The following is a 17,888-nucleotide window of genomic DNA, read 5'->3' on the forward strand; positions in this document are numbered from 1 at the left end:
GCAGATACCGAGAGCTCAAAACAGCAGAAGCCCTAGAGGAGTATAGAAGGTGTAGGGGGGAACTTAAAGGAAATTAGGAGAGCAAAAACAGAGCATGAAAAAACATTGGCAGGTAAAATAAAGGAAAATCCAAAGTTATTTTACAAGTACATTAAGAGTAAGAGAATAACTAGGGAAAGAGTAGGGCCCATTAAGGACCCTAGTGGTCGTTCGTGTGTGGAGCCGGAAAATGTAGGTAGGGTTCTAAATGAATATTTTGTGTCTGTTCACAAGAGGGATGACGTGGGTATGGAAATCAGGCAGAAGGACTGTGGTATAATTAAAGAAATTAGCATAAAAAGGGAGGAGGTTCCAAGTGTTCTGGCAGGCTTAAAAGTAGATAAATCTCCAGGCCTGGATGAAATGTATCCCAGGCTGTTAAGTGAGGCAAGGGAGGAGATAGCAGGGGCGCTGGCAATAATTTTTAATACCTCTCTGGCCACAGGAGAGGTGCCAGAGGATTGGAGGACAGCCAGTGTGGTACCGTTATGCAAGAAGGGAGGAAGGGATAAACCAGGGAAATACAGGCCAGTCAGTCTAACCTCAGTGGTGGGGAAACTATTGGAAGCAATTCTGAGGGACAGAATTAATCTACACTTGGAGATGCAGGGGTTAATCAAGGACAGTCAGCACGGTTTTGTTAAGGGGAGGTCATGTCTGACCAATCTGATTGAATTTTTCGAAGAGGTGACCAGGTGTGTAGATGAGGGCAATGCATTTGACGTAGTCTACTTGGACTTCAGCAAGGCTTTTGATAAGGTCCCGCATGGGAGGTTGATAATAAAGGTAAGAGCCCATGGGATCCTTGGCAAATTGGATCCAGAATTGGCTGAGTGGCAGGAAGCTGAGGGTGTTGGTTGAGGGGTGTTTTTGTGACTGGATGCCTGTGTCCAGTAGGGTTCCACAGGGATCTGTGTTGGGTCCCTTGCTGTTTGTGGTATATATAAACGATTTAGACTTGAATGTAGGAGGGTTGATCAGTAAGTTCGCGGTTGACACGAAAATTGGTGGGGTGGTAGATAATAAGGAGGATAGCCTTAGATTACAGGAGGATATAGACGGGCTGGTCAGATGGGCTGATCAGTGGCAAATGGAATTTAATGCGGATAAGTGTGAGGTGATGCACTTGGGCAGGACAAACAAGACACGGGAATACATGATGAATGGTAGGACTCTGGGAAGTACCAATGATCAGAGGAACCTTGGTGTGCATATTCACTGGTCCCTTAAGTTAGCGGGACAGGTAGATAAGTTGGTTAAGAAGGCATTTGGGATACTTGCCTTTATTAGCCGAGGCATAGAATATTAGAGCAGGAAGGTTATGCTGGAACTGTATAAAATGCTGGTTAGGCCACGGCTAGAACATTGCGTGCAGTTTTGGAATTCGCATTATAGGAAGGATGTGATTGCACCAGAGAGAGTGCAGAGGAGATTTACCAGGATGTTGCCTGGGCTGGAGAGTTTTAGTTAAGAGGAGAGATTGGATAGACTGGGGTTATTTTCCCTGGAGCAGAGGAGATTGAGGGGGGACATGATTGAGGTGTGCAAAATTATGAGGGGAATAGATAGGGTAGACAGGAAGGAGCTTTTCCCCTTGGTGGAGGGATCAATAACCAGGGGGCATAGATTTAAGGTAAGAGGCAGGAGGTTTAGAGGGGATGTGAGGAAGAATTTTTTCACCCAGAGGATGGTGGGAATCTGGAACTCACTGCCTGAAAGGGTGGTAGAGGCAGAAACCCTTATAACATTTAAGAAGTATTTGGATGTGCACTTGCGATGCCATGGCATACAAGGCTATAGGCCTAGTGCTGGAAAATGGGATTAGAATAGTTAGGTACTTGTTTGTCGGTGCAGACTCGATGGGCAGAAGGGCCATTTTCTGTGCTGTAGACCTCTATGACTCCTGTATTCTAAAGAAAACAACCATGTTGCTTGTGCATCCAATGCCTATCAAGCCCAAATGAAAAAGCTCCTCCTCTTCTGGCTTTGGAAGGGGTTAAAATGATGCAGTGGCATTGTCACTGCCACAAGTGGCAATGGCATCTATTGCTACTCCTTACAGTGCTGGCACAGGCTCAGTTGTGCTAATGGGCTGAATGATAGCAGCAGATCATAGAGTTCTAATTAGGATCTCTGAAGAGACAATTTGAAATAACATCATCCACTTTTTTGATATGGAAGACTGGTTTCCAGCTTGCATTCCAATATGCTATGCCTCTTGTACCCTATTTAAGCCACTGCCTGTGAGCATTTGTTTATGACTGCCAGCAATCAGTCTTCATATAGAGAACAAGGGTATTGTCTCAGCATTCACTGCATTCTATTCTGAAGATTATCCTGGCCTAAGAAATTAGTTACTTGGGTTAGACATAGCACCAGAGTAATCTGGGCTATTTCCCCATGTTGCTTGGTCCTTGGGTCACAACATTACATTGTAGATGCCATGTTGGTACCATTCCCTCTCTGGTCAACATGGTTGGCCTGGCACATCAACCATGCAAGATGGAGCTACTCAACTGAATTGTAAATATTCATCTAAGAGATTTTCTCCCCAGCTGATCTCTGTTGAGGTTTTAGGAAGAAGTTGTCAAATTCCAAAAAAACAACACTGACTACAAAGTCACAGGCTGTAATGCAGCAAATGAACACTGTTGCAGCAGTATTCTCATCGTGGTAGCCAATCCAATCCTACAAGGGCTCCCCTAATGAGGTTCTCGACCTCTGTGTTTCCCATGTTGCACCATGTTGAAATAACATTGGGCCTCATTGCATCATAGGACTCTAATTTACACATATTGTCTCTCCTAAGTGAGAAATCCACCCCTGATACTTGCTGCCATTAACATTCTGGTGGCCAGGAAAGCAGTGGGTTTGGGGCCAGATTGCCATTTCAACTCCTTGTCCAACGCTTTCCTATTCTTGGGTGGGTGGGTGGGACTAAAATTGAGGTCAGTGATCGAGGAACATTACCACGGTGTATTTTATAGCATGTTTCCCACATTGACTAAATATATTGGGCCATAATTTGTTGTAGTAGGGCAATGAATGGCATCTGCCTTCAGTTAAATTTGCCCATTTAATCCTGATGATACTTTGCAACACACTGCAAGTGCAAGCTGATAACAATGCACCAAAGGAAACTCGGCACCTGCGACTCGAGAGAACAGAGCGAGCAATTGTGTATCTGCTTAATCAATCAGACTGAAGGATTGTAAAATTAACAGCACAGAGGCTGAGAAGGAAATGTAACTTAGAGTGGATGAATTCAATGTCAGTTCAGGTACAGAAAGAGAAATAAAGAGAGGAAAAAAATTGAATTAGAAGAGAGAACAAGGAGACAGAAAAGAAACTTTACTTACTTTAAATTTACAAAATCTCCAAAAACAATTAAAATTTGAAGGACTGAGACACCACATTTATAACAGCTAACTTTCAGTGTAAAGAGGTTGTTTGGCTGCAATTAACATTTAGCACATTGTTAAAAGAATCTCTGACAGCTAATCAAGGTTTAATTAAATATGCAAGGACATTAAATGGATCCAAGACTGGTTCCTTCCTGCATTTCAAACCAGTCCAAAATTTTTGTGCCAAGTTTAGTTCGTACCTACTGCGTAAATACAGCAACTCCATGTTATTCAATGCATTTCAATGGTGAGCCACATAACGAGATTCTGGGCTAAAGTTTGTGGAGACAGCAAGAAGTCCTGCCATTGGAGCTGAAAGCAGGCGCTTTGGTTGAAGATGGAACACAGGGAGCTGCTATTGGGGCCGCCATCCAAATCAGAGGACCAGCAGCTCAGCAGCCTCAGCAGTGCCACAGCTAGCAATGACCACTGTTAAGACTGCAGCTCCAAGGAGAGGGTGCTTCAAAAGCCGGGCACCCTCGATGAAAGGTAAGTGGGGTTGAGGAATGCCAGAGCCAGGCAAGCAGGCCCCTGCTTTGTTTGGGGGGATGGGGGAAGGGAGTGGGGGTTTCAGGTCATGAAGCACCGACAGTGCCATTGCCGTGAGGGACCCCACTATGGGCCCATGGTGTGCCCATAAAGTAGGGTCCCCATGCTCCTGGATGCCTTCCTCACCATTTGGCCAGCCTTTCTGTCTCCCAGCCCATTGCCAAAGGGTCCAAAAAATTCCAGCTGCTGTTAAGTTAACGCTGGAGCAGCACATCTCAGATAACAGCTTTTGGATTTTCGCATTTAACTACACATCTGCCCTTGCCTAAAGATGCTGTGCAATTTGTGCATTTATAATATAGAGTGCCATTAGCTTTGTCAGAAAACTGTGGCCCATTACCTTTGCCGATAATAATCTTCCGATAGCTAAAATAGTCCATGATTATAGCCCTGTTGTTCTTACATCTTTCCGCATTCTTTATGAATGTTCCTCTTTATTACATCCCTCTGTTTGGTTGCCTATATGGCACCGGTAAGAATTACGTAATTTCCCTTCCTATTCCTTAATTTTATGTATTTTGTTTCCGTCTTAGCGCAACACCCTAAAATATCCTTACCTTTTACTGCTGAGATAGAACATTTTTATTAACATTTCTACATCATCCATTTCATTTGAATTTAGTTTTTGAATTTTTTTTGTTACTTCTTATTTTTCCTTCCTAAGCATGTGAAATAATATTAGATTAGTTTTTCAGGAATCTTGTCTAATTTACCTTTGGGGAACAGGTGGAAACAGTAAAAACCTTTCTTCAGGAGATTAAATGGGTCAGATATATTATATAATAGAAATGATTTATAGAGGACTAAACTTGATGAGCCCCATGGACTTTTCTCACCCAAGCTTTCTTGTGTTATCATGCCCTCAATGAATGTCTGCAGTCTTCAATTTAGCCCATACCCTCTCCCCAAAACCTCTGAACCCCCACTCCCTTACTTAGCTCACCTGAGCATACAGGTAGTCAAATGCTACAGGATCTCTCCTCAGAAGGTCCACAGGGTCCTTTGGAAAGAAGGTGATTCTGAGGATGCATTTCATGGTGTTGAAGTGACTACGCTGCACAACCTAAAGGAGATTCACAACAGAAATTGAATACAGGATAGGTGCATTTGAGTCTCAGTAAAAATGTTAAAGCCAAGCAATTCACACTTTATAATAAATGGAAGTTAGCCAAGTTAGTTCATAAAATTGCAACTTTAAACAATTATTCATGAATATATCAAACTTTAAGAGCATATTTTACATAGGTTAACATCAGTTTAGCCTGTTTATGCTCTGTAGATGTGTAATGACATATATATATTAAATTTTGGTTGTAAAATTAGAATAGATATTTGCAGGATATCCAGCAATTTCATGGGTTACATATTGCTCTTTCACTGCTACCAAATGGGGTCCAAACCATCCCTGGCTGATGGTTTAAACTCCTCCTCTCACTGCCAACTATAAGCATCCTAATGAAATAGGTGCTGAAGAATCCTGCTTCAGACACCATGGCCAGAATCTTCGGGTCGGCCTGTGGGGGCGGGCCCTGCTCGCCGACACGTAAAATGACGTGCAGTGATGTCGGCCGTGCGTCCTGACGTCACCACGCGTCATTCCGATTTTCAGTTCGGTGGGTGTGCACCGGAGTCGGCTGCGCACCCGCCGAAATCTCAAAGGCCTATTAAGGCCATTTAAAAACTAATTAAAACAATCAACGGAGCTGCCCGTCCAGCCTTAAGGTTGGTGGGCAGGCGAAGAGCCTAGGCGGCCTTCGCATTTATCATGAAACCTCATCCAAGGGCGGGGTGAGATTTCATGAAGGATTTATAAATTCAATAAATTTTTTTATCACAATTCTTTGACATGTCCCAGCTCATCTGACACTGTCACATGTCTGAATTTTTTTTTCTCTACTTACATTTTAAAAAATGAAATTAAACTCCCCGAGGCAGCTCTGTGCATCAGGAAGATTTCTGCGCTCTTTCGCACGCATGCAGGCCCCGACTCAGCCTACTCCCTCCGCCTGCACAGGGAGCGCCCAGCACTTCCGGGTGCGCGTCACGCTGGGCGGACCTTAATTGGCCTGCCCACGTAAAATGGCGGCGCGCAGCCGATCGTGGGTGGTGATCGGTTGTGCACCTGCCCGCGCCCAGTCCCGCTCAGCCCCCCCAACGGGGAGAAAATTCTTCCCCATGAAGTAGGCTTCATAGTCTTGAGTATATCTACAGCAAGTCTTTATTAATAACTTGTAACTATGTACATATATCCTGTAGAGGGTACAGATATGAAGCTGACTCCATCCTAGGTCTTTACACATCTCCGTCCCTCTCTAGACTGACCCTGGCTCTGGGTTATGTGCCTTCTTACATCACTGTGTGGGCGGTATTATACTCAGTCTCACATTAGCCCTGTATGTACCAGACCCTACTATTACACCTCCCCCCAAGTCTTTATCACATGTATATAGAGTTACTTTAGTTTACTTCAAGTCTTACATTGTTATAAGTCTTGTACTTTTACCTTATTGTTGCAACCTTAATGCTATTCCAACATTAGTGCTATTACAGTATTAATATTAACAACATTCTCGCTACCCCATCTCCCCTCTTCAAGTCCTTGAAGTTTGAAATTCATCTGGAGGTCTTATAACCCTTCCACATCTCATTTGCTGTCCTGTCGGGAGAGTGGTAGGCTCTGTTGGTCTGGTTCTTGTTGTTGGCTTGGAGGTTGGACTGGAATCTGGGCATCTTCATCAATAGTCCTGCATCGTGCAATGGAAGGAACCTGTCTAGGGAGAGGGTGGAGAATCCTCCTGTTCTGTCTGACTATGTCTCTTGCGTACCAATCTGGTAGGAGCGGGATTGGTCCTCGTTCTGGCAGAGGACTGTCCTTTGTCTCCCAAGTTCCAGGATCCAGACCTTGTCACCCTGCTGCAGTTGTGGCAAGTGTTTGGTGCGATGCTGTCTATTGTAGGCAGAAGCTTGCTTCCGTCTGGAGGCCTGCTCTTTTGCTTGTAGGTCCTGGCAGAATTTGGCGACCAAAGCTGGCAGTTTCTTTGGCAGGATTGAGAGTTGTGTACAAAGTTTCCTGCCCATCAGCAGCTCAAACGGGGACAGGCTGCACTGTAAGGAGGTGGACCTGTAGGTGAGCAGTGCAGTGGTGAAGTCCTCACTTTTCTTCAGAAGGGCCTTCACCATACAGACTTCTTGGTCCACCTCACCATTTGACTGCACGTATCTTAGGGAGCACATGTGGTGATGGAAGCCAGCTATAGCTGCAAAGTGTGCGGAGCATTCGTTAGAGAACTGAGGGTCGTTATTCGATATGAGTTCATTTGGGATGCTATGCCTTACGAACAATCTCCTTGACTGCTTTTATGACCGTCTCTGTGGTGGTTCTATGAAGTTGTTTTACCTCTATCCATCTAAAGAAGTAGTCTACAATGATGAGGAAGGACCTGCCAGAGTAGACAAAGCACCGTTTGGTTTGTGACAAGGCCATCTCTGTTAGCAGTAGGTGTGGATGCAGGCATATTCTTCATCATGGGGCTGCTCTTGGCAGATCTGTTGGAGCCTGGTATTGCTGGCTGGTAGGTGTCTGGTAGTGGTCTGAGAATAGGCCTCCAGCTCAGCGAGGAAGGTGAAATCGTGTTCGGGTGGAAGTCCCATAGTTGCCTTGAAAGTGCATCTGTTGTCGTCTGATTCTTTCCCTGGACATAGACAGTCACGTATGCAAACCTCATGAGGCGTAGGCAAAACCTTGGGGTCCAAGGGGGCATCTTTGTGAGCTCCTTCTCATTTAACAAGGAGACAAATAGTTTATGGCCTGTCTCAATTATGATTTTGAGGCTAAGGATGAGTCGGAGAGCTTCTCACAGGCCCATGTGACTGCCAGAGCTTCCTTCTCGATTACAGCATACCTGGATTCTGTGTCTGATGGTCCTCTAGAAGTGTAGTAGATGGGTCGCCGCGTGCCATTCAATTGCTCCTGAAAGAGGACTGCCCTGAGGCCTGTGGATGAAGCATCGGCTGCTATTGTGGTGGGCAGAGCTGGGTCATAGTGGACCAGAATGTTAGTGGAGAGCAACATCTCCTTAATACAAGCAAACGCATGGTCTTGCAGGGAGTCCCAATATTATGCTTGGTCTTTCATGAGCAGGTATCAATGGTGCCATGACTTGTGCCAAGCTGGTTTACCATCTTTAGGAGATGCTGGAAATTGGGGATGGAGGAAGGAGTGGGGAAGTCGTTGATCGCCTTGGCTTTGTGTGGGCCTGCTGTGATACCTTTGTGCTGATGACGTGACCAAGGAACCAGATGGAGGTTTTGGTAAACTCACATTTATCATTCAGCGTCATCCCTGCCCTTGCTGCTGCTCCAAGACTGCTGTGAGCCTTTTGTCATTCTCTTCCGTTGTGGCCCCATGAATCAGGACATTGCCCATGTGGCAACTGACTCCATGAATGTGCAGGATGTCTGATAATTATGCATTGTGTTAGGAACTAGATATAGTTTTAAGTAAGTTATATTTGTATCTGTGGGTGGTAGGAACAAGATATTACATTTTTTATTTGTGTGTTAAGATAGGTGAAACCTGGGTTTCATTTCATTAAAAATTTTTTTGAGGTGGAGCTGGGAAATCTCCAGGCCCTGTTTGTATACATGCATTTTTAATGAGGTGTTCTGTCTCTTGAAGTGAAGAGGAGGGTTACCAAGGGGTTAGTAGTTCAGGGAAGTTAAAACAAACACAAAAAGTAGGAAAAAAATGTGCTGTTGCCTAGCAACAGGGGATCAGAGAGAGACCCGCAGAGATACAGGAGAGACAGAAAGGCAGGTTTTAGTTCTGTTGGTATGGGTATACCACAGAGTGAAGAGAGAAAGGGTCTAAGACTCTTTCTAGCTGGAAATGATGCCAGACTGCTGGGGAAATGCTTTAAGGAACTCTATTGCTCTAAAGTTAAAGTAATAGTCAATTCAGAATGAGTTTTCTGGATATCTCAAGGAAGATACTAATTGTGGAAGGGCTTCTAGTGAATGTCCAGAAGTCTACTGGAAGGAAACCTCTTTGCAACTAAATCAGCTTTACCCCTGGTGTGGGAATAGTGCCTCTTCAATGGAGTGTTGGGTCTGTCAGGGTATTGCTGGGATAAAAGGGATAGCGTGAACTTGAATCATTTTTTTCCTTGGTGTCCATATTGAAATCTTTCCAACCTTTTTGTTGTCTAGTGTAATATAGTTAATGTTTCTTGTTTAATAAATGTTTCATTTTTGTTAAACTTCTGTGAACCTATTTCAGCAAGTACCCTCCTTGGTTTTACAAAAGAAGTTATGGCCTATCAAGCCAAGTTCCATTCTAGGATCTGACTTATCCAGCTGGTTTTTTCATTCATGGTATATGGGTATCACTGGCCAGGCCAGCATTTATTACCTATCTCTAGTTGCCTTAATTCAGAGGGCATTTCAGAATCAACCACATTGCTGTGGGTCTGGAGGCAAGGATGGTAGATTTCCTTTCTTAAAGGACATTAGTGAACCAGATGGGTTTTTACAACAAACGACAATGGTTTCATGTCATCATCATCCAGATTTTTATTGAATTCAAATTCCACCATCTGCCATGGGATTCAAACCTGGGTCCCCAGAGCATTACCCTGGGTACCTGGATTGCTAGTCCTACAACAATACCACTATGCTATCGCCTCCCCTCGTAACAATTGGAATATCTCAGGTGTTAATGTAATTCCAAAGGGCAGGTGGTTGAAGCAAAGTCTGCCAAGGAGGGTAATAAATGTAGTTAGTAGCTCGGAGTCCTCATTGAGAGGGAGCTGCCAGAAACCACTGTTAGTGTCCAGTTTAGAAAATACTGTGCTCCTTGAAAACTTGGTTAGGCTCTCGTCCACTGAGGACTTGGGATGGACCTCCCTGGCTACTGCCTTCTTAAGCTGTGTGAGGTCTACGCAGATGCGGAGAGACCCATTCAGTTTTTGGGACTGGACCATCCCCGGGCTTGAATGTGGAAATGGCTCCCATGTTCACCATGGCGTCCAGCTGTCACTGTACTTCCTCCATGAAGGAGTGAGGGACCTTTCGTGGAGTGAAAAGGCACACTGGCTTGGTGTCACTCCTGCGCGTGATTCTGTAAGCATTTTTCAGACGGCCCAGTCCTGTGAAAAGCTTCGGAAACTCTCGTCTGTATTTGGAGCCAGGCACTTGGTGGTTGACCACCAATCCATTGCCGGATGTTAAGCTTGATATAGGCGTATGGTTTAAGAGAGAGTAATCCTGATTGTGGACCATGAAGAGGGTTGCTTGGATCATTTTGTTCTTGCACTGCAGAGTGGCCTGCAGGGCACCTTTTACTAGAAGGCAAATTCCTCCTGCTGTGTGGAATGAAGTGTCCGTTGTTTGAAGTTTGAGGTCTTTTAGCCCTGGTTTCTTGTCTGACAGGACTGTCACACTCGCTCCTGAATCTACTTTAAAATTTGTTAAATAACAATTTACCAGAATGTTAGCATTCGAAAATGAAGAACCACATTCTTTGATCTCACGCAAAAAGCACGGTTGTGTGTCTTCTGGGTTTTCGGTCTCAACCTTGTGGATTACCTTTTGGCTATCTGTGCAGTGCTGCGTTATGACTTGCACAGTTTAGCAAAGTGCCCCCTGTCAGTTGCAGTGGAAGCATTGGGACATGCTCGCAGGACACTGATTTTTCCTGTGAGGGTGCTTCACACCGCAGCGATGGCAAGGTCGCTTTGCGGGGCAGTTCTGAAATTGCATTCCCTGATTTGGGTTGGCCCTGCATCTTTGTGACGTGATAAGCTGGAGTGAGGGTTGGTTTCCACTCCATATTGTATTCTCCCCCCTTAGGATGGTCCTATAGCTCAGGCAGTCTGACTAGCTGGATTGCCTTGTCTAGGGTAAGATCATCTTTAGCTTGTAGGAGGTCAGAGAGCGAATTGTCTGCAACGTTCACCATGAATCTGTCTCAAATGAGCTCAGACTTTAAATTGCCATATTCTCATCCTTCTGCCAGCCTATAGAGGAATTGACGGGTTCCCCACGCAGTAGGACTTGCCTATTAAATTTGGCTTTCGCTAATATTTTATTGGATCTCAGGTTGAAATAAATGTTAAAGGATTTTAAAACATTATCAAATTTAGTTGTTTGGTAGTACAGAACTTGAGTATTGCTGAAAAAAGAGACATGTCGAAGCTTTTCATCTTGCACTCATCAGGACACCACAAGAATAACAATATAAGGGGAAAACAACAATTTATACCGTATGCGAAGAGAGTGCTGATTGGTTGGCAAGTGGATTCTGATTGGTAGAGGCATTGCCATAGAGAATGCGCCACTGATAGTGGCTGACAGTTAATGGCCAAACATTGTTTGAAATTTAAGCCAGGCACCTTGACCCTGATTGGTCAAGGCTTTTCCCTGAGGGATGAGTAAGCAAATGACTCACTTATTTTGTTCAGCTGAGACAGACGCAATGTATATGTTCTTTCTGTCTGCCAAGAACACGGCCTTGTGTAGCTTCCAGTTCATGTAAATGTGCCACACTACAAGCCTGACTGGCAATCTTAAATTAGTTGTCATTGTAATTCTTAGCACATTGGGGATTATTTAACAATTGTTGTCCAATCGCAGAATCACATCTAATGATGGACACCGTGTTTAGAGTTTTGCAAGCACGGGCTGGTTGGGTACGGTCTGTACAGCCCCTTGCAAACAGCAGCTGGGACATGCTGATATGATCCGCTAGTCTTTGGGACATATGGCCTACATACCTAGCATCACACTAGTACTGGAATTGGCCCAATCAAGTAAAGAAGTGCATTGACTTGTTCTGCTTCTGATTTTTTATTTAGACCTATAGCAATGGTGTATCTTAAAACTCTTTTCCTCCAAAGACTCCAGTTCTGTGACTAGTCTGGACTATGGGTGAATCCCAGTGGAGTTGGAAGTCTGGAATTGTGATCCACTTTGAAAATGTTAAAAGTGTGGGTACAGCTTTAAGGGATTACAGGCTTCCAAGATGGCATCACCGTTCACCGCCAAACAATAGATCTTCCTGCACTTGCTGGTTTTTGGTGGGCTTTCCAAATTGGTGGCCGCATGCTTCTGCCTGAAAAAGAGGCTGCGGAAAAGAACGTCTGTGTGGGTCTGCTAACTGCTGACTTAATTTAATCAGTGGTATCGCTTTGTGAGTCGGGACGCGTAGAAAAGAACCGCAGGCATGCTGATTAGGAAATCAGATGGTTGTGAGGTACCTGAAGTAGACAAAAATATTTATTTAGTTATTTTCTTTGCCAAACTCAGGAGCCACTTGTTGAGACTCGGAGTTGGGGATTGGGATTAGCGACAGGTTTCTTTCAAATGGCGCTTCTGACTGAATGAATGAAAAGAGATTTCTCAGGACTGGCTGGCCTGGAATTTAAATCACTTTATCTCACCCTTGCAGGCAATGAGCTCTGCTTGCTGAAGCTGGACTTCCAAAGGAGATTCAATGGAGTCTTTTGCTGGAGTAAAACTTCTATCTTTTTGCTTCCAGGCTCTTCTCTCTCTGGGGCTTTTTCTTTCTGGTGAATTTTCTTCACATCTGTAGCTTGAGTTGGGAGTTTGTTTCAGTTCAGAATCTGTTGAAAGTGTCCTTTTCCTTAGTTTGTCTGCATTCTTGAGAAGATAAGGGCTTTTGATCTGGACGCTGCCACCATGAAGAATCCTGCTTCGGACACCATGAAGTAGGCTTTGTAGTCTTGAGTATATCAACAGCCAGTCTTTATTAACAACTCATTACTGTATACATACATCCAGTAGATGGTACAGGTATGGAGCTGACTCCATCCTAGGCCTTTACACATCTCTGTCCATCTCTAGACTGACCCTGGCTCTGGGTCATGTGCCTTCTTACATCACTGTGTGGATGGTATTGTACTCAGACCCATTTTAACCCCGTATGTACCAGACCTTTCTACTACACGTACAACTTGTTTCAACTGACCAGGATCAGAAAAATGCTCACAGTTCAGCATAGATTGGCACTAAGTTAGTACTAATTTCACAATTGTGCATAAAAAGGCCACAAAGGTGGCTGGGGTAAGAAGGGGAAATGTCATAGGGGTGCAAAATGGGGGTACTTTTCTGAAGAAAAGACACATTGCTGGAGTGAGTAGAGTAGTTTTATTATGCACCTGACTGTGACCTATGAATGCTTGATGGGGCAGTGTATGGAATGCTTCACTCTGTATCTAACTCATATTACTCCTGAAATGGAAATGCTTGATATGGACCTTAGAGACAGGGTTGAGATCAGCAGGGGAGGTGTTCAACTTCACTGCAAACTGGCAGAGCCAATCACCCACCTGTTATAAAGCTCACACAATTTTTATTCCATTGATTTTAATGGAATCAGCAATGGTTAGGTGGCAAAGTTAAAAATTATGCTCATCCTGATATTTATAACTTTGATTTTCATTGATAAGCATATAAAACCTCAAATCAGCTATTCTAAACATGAAAGAGGTTACTTATAGATTTGAGCACAAATTCTACCTACAGAAAATCCTATAGCAGTTATAGAACACAAGAAGGTCACAGTGGCATCACCCTAGCCAGGGTGAACTGCAACAAAGACCCTTAGTGTTTCTACTCAGTTTTGCATGTCTTAATGAGTGAGTTTCTGTACATGTTTCAGAAGACTTAGTCAAAAGTCTTTTTGTAAGTGATAAACATGTATTTTAATTTGAAAAGCATAGATGTACCTGATTTAGTATGGAATCAGTGCAACTTGAAGCACCAGTGTCATGGATAGTAGAACAGGAGTTTGTGCTCGTGAATTTCCCATAGCACTCAGTTCTCAATGTGAGCTATGTAGTGACAGCAAGGCATTGAGTGGAGACCATGGCCTTCTCCATGAAAAGGATTAACATTTGCACAGACATCATCACCGGGCCTCTATTATACTTCCCTGCCTCTGACTCGGACAAAATCTCGTTGTGGTGTGGGGTCTCACCTGCCGGCTGGAGAGCCGGCAAGAGACACGCTGTGCCTTTTTTCAGGAAGACCTTCTGAATCACATGCCAGTCAGGCAATGGCAACGCCACCGGCAGGTCTTCCCCTGGAATCAAGACCCCGGGGGCGGAAGTTCCATCTAGCGAGAGCTACTGGCCAATCAGAGGCCAGCAGCTCTTGCACTCAGCAGTGCCACTCAGGAGGCCGTGGCTGCTGTCAAGACACCCCCTTGAGTCCTGGGATTGTGGAGGACTCAGGCTACAGGTACATAATGTGTGGGGAGGTGGGAGGAGAATTTTGCGGGTTGCGGGTGTAGGGGGACGGGGGAGAGGGGTCAGCTGCAAGGGCAGAGGGTGGATCTCAGCAGATCCCCTTCCCAATGTCCAGTCCCTTGATCAGGCACTGAGTGTCTTTGGCTGAGGGATAACCCCCAGAGGTGACAAGCATCCCACACAGTTTCACCTGTCATACTGCCACATGACAATAGGTCTTCATGCTGCTGGGTTAACAACAATGGCAGCGAAATCATTAATTGGCCATTTAGAGGCCTCAATTGGTGGTAGGGCAGGGAGTTCAACCATATGACTTTCCGCCTAGAGCTTAATTCTGGTGGAGGGGGGGAAGGCATCAGGGTTCGAATATGCCACTACCCCAGCAAAGTAAATGCCCTTCCCGCCTTCAAGCTCACCACCAGCGAGAGCAGAAAACTCCACCCAGAAAGTGGCACTGGGCACCAGCCTTACCAGGCACATTGGGACTTGGCCTGAGATGACTAAGGAGATGAAAAAAACGAAAGGAGAAGAAATAAAAATGAAAAATAACACTTGCGTCCTTACAAAAAATGGTTTCATGCAATCTTTAAAAAACAGGCTCTTATGCTTTGGTGGGTAAATACACCATATATTGTGATATTGAGCCAGATAAATAAAGATTTCAAAAGGAACATTATTGCATTGGTGACTGTACAAAAAAGAACAATATGAATGACCATTGTGTAAGTGGGATAAACTGCAAAGAAAAATGAGACTAACCTTCAAGAAGGTCTATTATTTATTAAATCTGGCACATTCCGTGCGTGCTGTGCTGTTTTGAAAATTCTGCAATTGGAAAGTCCATCATAAAATGGCTCACATTTATTTGCAATACCTTCTATGTCCCCTTTCTCCCCTCACTCCTGCTTCTAACCCTGATCTAACTTCCCTCTGCCTACTCTGCACTCTAACCATGATCTATGATTCTCCCCTTAGCCCCTGTCCCATCTTGCTGTAACTATTGTCCTCTACTCTTTAACTCCACTGCATCTTGTCCAATGTATTTACTGACGTCAAACTTCTTTCCATTCGTTCATGGAATGTGAGCATCGCTGAAGGCCAATATTTATTGCCATCCCTAATTGCTGTTGAGCAGGTCGTGATGAGCTACTTTCTTGAACCGTTGTAATCCATGTGATGTAGGTACACCCCAAAGTGCTGTCAGGGAGGTGTCCCGTCCAGATGATAGGAAGGAAAATATATATCTTTGTCGACCTGGCTACTTCATAAAATTATTTTATTTTTAAAATGGACAAAGGCTTTACCCAGAAATGCCTGACTCATACCAGAGGAACCTCTAACCATCAGAAACCAGCAGGGACCTCATTATCTTTAAAGAGGCGTTAATGCTCCCTGTGTCTGCAGAAAATCAAATTCCAAAGAAATGCACCAACACCCTTTACATTTCTAAGGGAGGGCTCTGGCCAACAGAGATGGTATGTCTGCGAGGACAAAAGGAACCCTGACTCCTCTATTAAACCTCTCAAGATTCCAGACCTGGGAAAATACATCCTTTGTCCAACATCCAGGAGAAGAAGTGGGAGGTATGTTACATGATCTTCCCCAAGCTGCTAGAACCTGTAATATTGCCAGATGGAACTGAACTCAGGCAGTCTACCATTTTACCATTAACAGGTAGCAGCTGAAAGAGCTCTGTACAGGTAAATTGCCTGGCTCTCATCAATACTGTGAACTACTGGAACATTGGAACATCTATATCAGGGCAGTTAAAGACTAATTCATCTTCACATGTCCTCTTCCATCTAGGAAGTCCTCACTTCTGGAAAGACGGATCACCCTGCAACAGTTTTAGCTTGCTAACCTCTGAAAGAATACACCATTGGAGTTTTGATTCTGGATCTGGACTCACGTGAAACCATAACTCTTATTTTTTATTGTGGGCTTGCCCTGTATGCCTTTCTTTCCCTTATCACTCCTTTATTATATGAGTGCAAATGGGGCGGACGTTGCAAAACCTCTTTTTGTGTTTTGTGTGTGTATAAAATAAACCAATCCTCTTATCTTGACTTTGCTGTGGAGTTATTAATAGAAGTTTGGGTAACTAAAAACTGAAGGGTTGGGGAAACTACGCCGCCACTTAAAAGGGGAGAAATCAGAAATCAAAAACATCTTTCTGTTTACAGACAGGTAGTGAGAAGAGAAATCAGGGCTGTTCAAATCAATTTCCCTCCTGTCCATAACAGAGGGAATTCCACAGATGTGACCCAATGACAGCGAAGGAACGACAATGTATTTCAAGTCAGGATCATGTTTGACTTGGAAGGACACTTGCTGGTGAGGTGTTCCCATGTGTCTGCTGCTTTCATTCTTCTAAGTGACAGAGATTGTGGGTTTGGGAGGTGCTCCTCTATCTGCCCTGCCTCTAATCACCCTTTACTTTCCCCCTATCCATGAGCTTTTCCCAAAGCCTCTACATCTTCTTCACCTTCTTTCCCAGCCTCTTCTGATTTTCAGCATTAAAGTTCACACTTGGTCCTGTTGTAATTATTTTCTGCTTCTAAACTCTATGTGCATTGTTATGGGAAATCAACTGGTATTAAATAGTCTAGATGACTTGGCCCCAGAATATTACAGAGTAAATCAACCCAGTGGGTAATAAGGACATAAAATTATTATTAAAATAAAGTATGTTGAAAAGAGAGGATGGAAGCAAATTCTTTGTTCAGAAAGTGATATGCGTTTGATGGCTGATTTAACTCTTAGCAAGAGCGGTGGGAGCTGAGGCAGACAACAAACAATCGAGCCCCGCCGTAGTGTCAGGCAGGTATGGTGAGGAATCCTCGATGGATTCCCCACACAGGCTTCAGGTTTCAATTACAGTCGGGCCTGGATGAAATCTGCATATTTATAGAAGGACCCTGCTTTTTCCAGGGTGCCTCTTTGCTGTTCAGAAGGGCAGGTTAAAATTGCAATTGTTATGAAGAGGTGTGGAGGATAAATTTGGCCAAATTAGTGTGCTTAAAAAAGATAAACAAGGTTCGTGGTTTGTAGCTGGCATTTTTTTTTGACTGCAGTTAGCATTTGAGGGCCTTGCTTTCAGTGCTGAGGCGGTTTGAAGTTATGTTTGGTGTTTTCTTCTTCTCTGGAGATGCTGCTGCAAAACTGAAGTCTTCCTTTTAAAAACTCTCTGTCGACTGCAGCACTGAAGATACAATCAAATTTAGTAAACAAGGCTCAGTCTTTCCATGGAGAGAGAGAGGAAGAGAGAGAGAGCAGGAGGATTTCCTTTGTTCAACTGCTGCTGATGTTCTGCAAACTACATGCTTAAAACACAGAAATAGAGCTTGACTTGTCCCTCTCCAACTGCCAGTTTCAAACAATCATTGTATATTCCAGCTATAATTTGATTGAATCAAGCCTGGATGTTATCTTAGTGTCAAAGACCTTTGTTCAAGTAATCAGTCTCTGAATGGTTCATTTCCAATTGTCGACTATTGTAGGCTGCCAGGGATGTCTTTGATAAGGCTGGAAGAGGGCTGTTTACAATTCCCAGGGGAGTGTCATTGTTTGAAGTGAGTTTCTTAGACTGGTTATCTGTGGGATCTATGGTGATGTAGATTAGATTCAA

At 44.1% G+C, this 17,888-nt stretch overlaps 1 protein-coding gene and 1 long non-coding RNA gene across 2 annotated transcripts in view; one reads left to right on the plus strand and one right to left on the minus strand.

Moving 5' to 3' along the window:
• The window catches only part of LOC144683710 (uncharacterized), a 272,653-nt gene that overhangs the window by 105,067 nt on the left and 149,698 nt on the right, over nucleotides 1-17,888 (plus strand). The window lies entirely within an intron of this gene.
• The window catches only part of frmpd3 (FERM and PDZ domain containing 3), a 235,935-nt gene that overhangs the window by 88,319 nt on the left and 129,728 nt on the right, over nucleotides 1-17,888 (minus strand). The window contains exon 7 of the mRNA XM_078547754.1: nucleotides 4,936-5,055. Within this exon, the coding sequence (XP_078403880.1) occupies nucleotides 4,936-5,055 (120 nt within the window). The remainder of the gene's footprint in view (nucleotides 1-4,935; nucleotides 5,056-17,888) is intronic.

Source organism: Cetorhinus maximus, chromosome 8 (assembly GCF_964194155.1).
Source record: "Cetorhinus maximus chromosome 8, sCetMax3.hap1.1, whole genome shotgun sequence".
Classification (NCBI taxonomy): domain Eukaryota; kingdom Metazoa; phylum Chordata; class Chondrichthyes; order Lamniformes; family Cetorhinidae; genus Cetorhinus; species Cetorhinus maximus.